General features: G+C 32.5%; 1 protein-coding gene across 7 annotated transcripts; it reads right to left on the reverse strand.

Annotated features, from left to right (window-relative positions):
* Positions 1 to 4170: 4170 nt before the first annotated feature.
* On the reverse strand, positions 4171 to 6666 carry LOC112711127 (uncharacterized). 7 transcript variants are annotated; one of them, XM_025763701.3, is made up of 3 exons: positions 6505 to 6666; positions 5197 to 5328; positions 4171 to 4562 (listed from the first exon to the last, which is right to left on the reverse strand). In XM_025763701.3, the coding sequence occupies exons 2-3, from the start codon at positions 5286 to 5288 to the stop codon at positions 4358 to 4360; spliced, it is 297 nt and encodes a 98-aa protein (XP_025619486.1). In that variant the 5' UTR covers positions 5289 to 5328; positions 6505 to 6666; the 3' UTR covers positions 4171 to 4357. The 7 variants fall into 7 exon arrangements, with proteins under 7 accessions (XP_025619486.1, XP_025619482.1, XP_025619483.1 ...); XM_025763697.3 differs by having other exon boundaries at positions 5197 to 5588; positions 6424 to 6656; XM_025763698.3 differs by having other exon boundaries at positions 5197 to 5367; positions 6505 to 6637.
* Between the last annotated feature and the right edge of the window lie 864 nt (positions 6667 to 7530).

The raw sequence follows: 7530 nt of genomic DNA on the forward strand, positions 1-7530 counted from the left end.
TTATTGTTTTTCTTGCTGTTGTTCTTGAAACCTCAAAAGAATTGCAACCTATGGAGTTATTGATATATTCAAAACTTTCTCACGATGCTAATATGATGCCTTATGTACATTCATTCACTAAGCATTCTTATTAGCCAAAAGAAACGGTTGAAACTCTAAAAAATGTTTATATTAATAAATTATAAGCTTCTAACATAATTAAACAAATATAAGAATTTTTAAGGAGTTTGAATTCCTAAATATTGATCCTGACTGAATAATTATTATTCTATTATATTGGTAGGACTAAAGTACAAGGAATTAATTAGGTTTGACCATTAAATTGAAGTTAAAATAATAACTATTTCTATGCCAATGTGAGTATGTTTAGCCATTTTTCTAGGAGCTCTCAGATAACATACATAAAAGAGTAAGAAAAAGAACACAAGCTTGATCCGAGAATACTTGCTTTTGAAAGGGGACAACTGAAATCACCACACAAACTCACTCATCATGTAACAAATGACAAATGGTAGCTTGAAATTTTATAGGTTCATACTCAACCCGTTTCTGTAGGAAATGCTAATTTTTATGTCACAAAACACTAAGGTTGTAGAAACAAAAACTTATGTTTCAATATACAACTTATGTCATATGACAAAGAGACATAAATTTTTTGCCTTTCCATATTATGAGGGACTGTAAGGGCAGAACTTGTTGTGAAACTTTCTCTCCAAGTGTGTCCTCATCCTATTTCATTTATTCCAATTTTGCCCTACTTAACATAAAAATCTATTCTTCATTGTTTCACATCACGAAGAAGCAACAGGAGATGAAGCTGCACTCTCCAAAACCTCGCTTCTTGCAGCCCATCACACGAAGATACGTTTCTTAGTATGTTGCTCAAATACTTGGCGGTAAATGTTTTTGCTATTTTGATTTCATTTTCTTTTTTCCATTGAATCAATTATATTATATGTTATCATATTACATAAATGGTTTCTTTATTTTAACAAAAGTATGTTGGACATACTTGGTGGTACAATGTCTACAACTCAAAGAGATGCTATTTTGATGAACACATTTGTTAAAACTGTCCAAGTTGCATTTTGAAAACAAGGGGAATATATTTAATTTTTAACTCCAACAAAGACATTTCTAACAACGAGTCCTGCCTTGAGAAAATTCTAGATGATCTATCTTGGTTTGAGTAAGCAAGAAACTATATCAGGGTTGCTTTGAAGTTCATATAGAACTTTGAGTTGGAGACTGACCAAGCATTCGTGATATGCAAGATCATGCTTTGAATATGTTTATCCATAATTTGGTGAGAACTTTTTTTTTTTTTTTTTGAAGTGCAGAGAGCTTAAGACTGCAAGGTGGAGCGTTGGAAAACAAAATAAAACAGCTAACAACAATAACACCTCAAAGTACCTAGCAACCCCTAGTCATTTTCGGCATTGCCATGAACAACCAAAGGGTTCATCACCAAACCATTCATAAGAGAAACTAAAGGACCTGTTTATAATTTCCACCACATTTGAGGCTTGATTTTTGAAGATTCTGTCATTTTTTTTCTTGTCAAACTGTCCAACTAATAGTAAAGAATCCAATGAACCACTGCTCCCTCTCATCCTTTCTCGCCGAATCATTCGTTCAACCTTTAAAGTGTTGTTTTAGTGAACCTGACATTGTCCAAATTCTCCCAAGAACAAATAGCTAAGCACACTACACCTGTCAAGTGATCTCACAACCAATAAATAAATGAAAGGCAGACTCTACAGACTTATAACATAAAACACACGTATTATCATTTTGGTCAAGAACCCCTAATCTACACAGTCTCTCCTTAGTATTCACCCTGCCAACTAGCACAAACTAAGTAAACAACTCAATTCTTGGTGGGACGAAATCTCTCCAAATAGCACTAGTGAAGCTACATCTTGTGATTTCCACCGGAAGAATTTTCGCTTGCAACACCTGCACAAAAGAGTTAGTTGAAAAAACATCTGATCTATCAAATTTTTATACCACTCTATCCTCTCTCTCATTTGTTGGCTTAATAGATTGTAAACTCTCATGAAGTTGGTTTACTAGTTCCAACACCTATTGGAATAACTCTCTCCTCCATTGAAAACTCCAAATCCACTCTAACTCATCCCAAAACCCACAATTCTCTATAACAGATCCTTTAAGGTTTGAAACTGAGAAAAGTCTTAGGAACACATATTTTAATGCTCCACTAGATAACTATCTATCCTCCCAGAATCGGATTGTTCTGTCATTCTCCAGATCTATAGACAAGTCTTTGATCATCTTTTCTCTCACATATGGCTCACTGATTTGTAATTGACAAATCTCCTTCCATGGATCCCCTCTCGTAGGTATAGGCTGGCCACTCAATATCTCAGACGGATTTATGTGATTACAAGAGCAAATAACTTTTTTCCATAAGGGACAGTCTTATTTCGAAAATCTCCACCACCACTTAAACAATAAAGCCATATTCCGAGTCACTACATCCCCAATCCCCAAATCACATGCTTTTTTTGGAGTCATCACGAGATCCCATAACTTAACTAACTTGGTGAGAACTGAATCCAAAAAAACTTCATAACTTACCTAAATATTAGAATTTTAAAAAGTAAAATCCATGCTATTCTTGTGAAATAATATATAAAAGTTTGTCAGAATAGGTAGACAACTCAAACCAGCTAATTTTTTAAACAATTCCAATTAATATCTTTTACAAGGTGTCAGGAGGGTGATGTGCTGCCATTAGGGGATGCGCCGGGTGGGGGATGCACCGCCGTAGGGTGTTGTGCCGCTGTTGGGAGGGTGATAAGCTGTTGTAGTAAAAGGTAGTGGGGTGAAATGGTGAATGTTGAAAAAATAAAGTAAATGCTAGGTAGATGGGAATGATTTTTTGTTGAATTGGACTTTGGAATCCATCCTATTAGAGAGTTGAAAGGAGTTGGTTGGACTTAGTTGGACAGTTATCTAATGATATTGCTTATATCTACCTCTCTTCTCTATTTATTTATTTATTTTACAATACTTTTTTTATATTAGACTCATCGACTATACTATATGTACATTAAAATCAGCCACCAAAATCAACCACTAATATAAAATATATATTGGAATATAAAATACACATTAAAAATGAACTAAATAACACATATATTTATACACAAATATATAATAATTAATTTTAGTGGCTAATTTTAATATATAAATAGCATTTTTGAAGACCCACTATTCCTTGTCATAGTTGAGGTCAGGTGCCCCTATATATATGATGTATCTTAACATTAATCTTATTTCATTTACAACCATATATCCTGATATTCAAATATGCAAGAAAATAAAACATTGATCAATATCTAAAACACGTAATAAGGGAAAAATATGAGTGAATACTCCATCTAACTCTTGACAATTATCTCAAAAAGACTATGAGGCCTTCCAAAAAAAAACACACAATTTGGTCCCAGATCTTTTTTTTTTTAAGAACTGATTAGCTCCTGTACTAAAAAAAAATATTGGCATGATTATTTTTTGAAAATAAAAAAAAAAATTGGTTTCGTTCTTTTCTAATTTTTCTTCAAAGATTCTTCGTAAAATCCAGCCCAGTGGCTTGGTATACAAACAGGCCCATTGGCCCTTATCATCACAACAATAATTCATTTCTCTTTATTTTCCCACTTTTGGGAATTTTTTTTCATTCTTCGCTTATGTTTTGTTAATGAAATCATGAATACCATTTCTGGGGTTACCAACGGGAAATAAAGCAAAGCCGAATGGACAAGTTTCATGATTTTTTCATGAGACTCGTTATTCTGTTCAGCCCACAAGAAGGCATAAAATAAATACAGAATATTTGTAAACCCCCTATCTCAATTTTGTTATTGTAGAAGCAAATTCGAAGCATGAATGGTTGAGAATGTTTTTTTCTAACATGTCCCTTTGAATAACATAAAGAAGACAACACACCCATTCCACGGGTACCTGCCTTGCTCCAGAAAGTATTTACTTGCAATTTATGATCATGCTTGACATCAATGTGAAATAATAACAATCTTTGAAGCTCAATAACCCATCCAAGTTTTGAGCATTTGGTCATGAAATCACAAAGAAAATGGAGCCACAAAACCTAATAACCACTTCAAAATCTTGCCATGTCCAAACTTTCCAGAAAGTCACAATCTTTATTCATCACATAAGATTTATAAATTTTTCCTTCAAGGAGGTCCTAGTGGAGCTAGAGGATGGAATAAGAGATAAACATGCTAAGAACTAATCTATCTCAACACTAACAACTCCAAATACAAGGATATTAAGAGAGTGATGCTACTTATAGATCACTACAGCAGATTTACTCAAATTTGTAGTGCTTGTCTACACCAACAGACACATCCCAAGTGCAACTCATCCCTTTTGGAAACACAACCAAGTCACCGGCGCCAATCTCAACTGACTCATCTGCCCCACTTGGTGTAACCTTCACCTTCCCTTCCAAAAGATAGCAAGTCTCTTTGGCTTCATATGTCCATGGGAATTTGCTTGGAGGGCAACCCCATCTGTTTGTTTATCATAAAAATGTGAGACAAATAGCCAGAGCCATGCATTTGTATCAAGGGCTAAAATTCAATACAAAATATTCATAGTGAAGACTTGAGAATGAGAAAGGTAATAAGAAAGACAGCTTCTTGCCAACTATATATCGAAGTTTCAAGGTGTGTCTGGTATGGCGGAAAAAAAAAAGGGGAATGATTTTACAAATTAGCTTCATATGAGGAAATCCAAGACCAAGAAGCAAATAATTTCAGATACACTGAAATAAAATTGTAACCATCAATTCCATCACTCTATCAAACTTAACCATCACAAAATTCAATGACGGTGATGTGTCTTAGTTGAATTGAAGACACAAGGGCATACTGCACGGAACCCAATAATCACAAAAAATTGACACAGCAACATGGTCCATGGATCCTATACTCTAGCTTGGTTCCTTAAATATAGAACCACACAGAATTGTCTTCCCCATAAGATTAATGTTCACAGTCATAGTACAGAACAAGATTCATCCACCAAACCACAAGTCGATAACAACAGTTGTATGGACTATGGAGTCATGGAGATATGTGGAAAAAAAACTGATTCAAATCAACATAAGACTAAAGATATAGATAAAGAGATGATGAAGCTTACTTAGGCCATTGCTTGACACCAAGTTCAGTGAGTTTTGTCTCAGGAGGGTTCCTCTCAACCTTGATGCCAAGTTTCTCTGTGACAGTAGCCATGCTTTCAGTCTCTGCTCTTACCCTACCTACTCTCCTCCTACTAGTTGATGGAAAATGAACCCAGTTAGCACCAGTGTGTCTGGTTTGTGAGAAAAGTAGAGAGTTATTAGGTGATAAAGCGGCCACAATAGATGATGATGATGATGATGATGATGATGCCATTGCAATAAAAGCTTGTTAGGAAAGGTTAAAGACTTGGTTGGTTTCTTGCTTCTTAGTCAAAAGTAATAGGTGGTGCTGTGGCAATTATAAATTTATTGTTTTGTTTTGGTTCACTCATTTCTCATCTTCTGCAGTTTGCTAGAAAATCACAAAAACAACAAACAAATTATTTATGTACAAGTGTTTTGGCTTATGTTGCATGCATACAGCTACAAACTAAGAAAATTTGTAAAATTTGAAATAGGGACATGGCAATATATACATGAAAAATAATAATAGTAAGTAATAAATAATAATATATTAAACTCCCTCTACATAAAACAAATTCCATATAATAAAAACTAGACCTTAATAACAATTGAGAAAATATCTCAAGTTTACTATAAAACAAGCCAAAATCGGCATTAAGCTCCAAGAACCCTACCAGAAATTAATAACAAGCTCAATGGTTAAACTTTGTGAAACAACCAATATTATTATGGTAAATACTTTATAACAAGAAATTTTACCAGAAAATGCTTTTTGCTAAGCGAAATGTGAAAAACTAGGTGTGTATTTGCCTATTTGGTTTGTGTTTTTATTTGCTGTTTTTATTTCGAGTGTTTTCTATTTTCTGAATCTTGTGAAGAAAAAGTGAAAACAGAAAAGTGAAATTCCTTCGCCCAATCCACAAAACAGAAAATACTGAAAATGAAAAAAAAAATAAAAACACAAACCGAAAGCATCCTAAAATTTTTAATGTTTATAGTAACCCACAAGTAAAAAAACTTTGATTACCCACTTAGAATAGAAAAGCAATTCAGCAACAAATAAAGGGAAGTTATTGAATAGCTACCCATTCAGCTCAAATACTGAACATCGTAAAAGCTACGGGGAATAAAGAACTGCAGCGATGTGAAGTAGTAAAAGATTTTACCAACACACACTGTTTCGAGCAAAAGAAAACATAAACGAATAGAATGGAGTAACTCACAGATATAGTTGAGTGTAGGGTTCATAAAATGACGGTTACAGAAAAATTATTTGTGGTTGAGTCGACGGAGAAAGAAACCACCTTAGACAGTCACCGTCGTGGGGCTGCCTCCGCTCCTTTTGGAGTTATTCCGTGCAGCTGCGGACCCAAGAACCGGTGGACCTAATTGCCCTCTCTTAAGTTTTACTTAACCTCCAATTATTTTATTGAGGTAATAATTAATAAGCATAATAAACTACCTTTCCGAAAATATTTGAGTAATAACCTGAAAATGGATATAAACTAATTTAATGTGAATGTGATTGAATTAGTACTTTTTTCGAATAATTTCATTACCTTTATACAGCCTCCTAATTTTTATTAGTAATGTTACATGTACAGTGTACATTTTGTGTGTTAAAAACAATTAAAAAATTAATTAATTTTAATTGAGAACTAAATTATTTAATTTAAAATTTTTAATTTTAATTGAAAACTAAACTGTCTAGTTTAAAATTTTTTAAAGACTGAAATAGATAAATATTCTCATAAATATAATTATGAGAATATAATATTTATGAGAATATTTATCTATTTCAGTCTTTAAAAAATTTTAAACTAGACAGTTTAGTCTTCAATTAAAATTAAAAATTTTAAATTAGATAATTTAGTTCTCAATTAAAATTAATTAATTTTTTAATTTTTAATATTTAACTATGTAAATTATATTGGTCCTTTTTTGCTTTATTCTGTTCATTTTTAAATTTTAACAGAATTGTTCTATATTAAGTTGTCACATTAAACGTTAAGTGTCATATGTATGAAAAAGTTAAATTAATTTCTAAAAAAATTATAGTCAATTTGTTCTTTTAAAATATTCATTACCAGTTAAATTAATCTCCAAAATTATTCATTATAAGACAAAGATATTCATTATAAAAAAAATAGACTATTACAAATATAAAAATTGTTTTAAACTAAAATATTTACCTTTTGTTGATCATAGTCGAAATTCTATCCTTCAATAATAACTACCTAAATCATCTTGCAATCATGATGCACGAAAACTTGTCTCTCAACAAATTTTCCTTCGGCAAGTATACTGAATTTATCGTCAAGTAAAAACTC

The sequence above is a fragment of the Arachis hypogaea genome, chromosome 9 (assembly GCF_003086295.3).
Source record: "Arachis hypogaea cultivar Tifrunner chromosome 9, arahy.Tifrunner.gnm2.J5K5, whole genome shotgun sequence".
In the NCBI taxonomy this organism is placed as follows: Eukaryota; Viridiplantae; Streptophyta; class Magnoliopsida; order Fabales; family Fabaceae; genus Arachis; species Arachis hypogaea.

Coding starts and splice junctions, on each gene's coding strand:
- LOC112711127 (XM_025763697.3), bottom strand. CDS start 5,450: ATGGCATCATCATCATCATCATCATCATCATCTATTGTGGCCGCTTTA. Junction 4,563..5,196: donor GGTGTCAAGCAATGGCCTAA/GTAAGCTTCATC, acceptor ATAAACAAACAG/ATGGGGTTGCCCTCCAAGCA.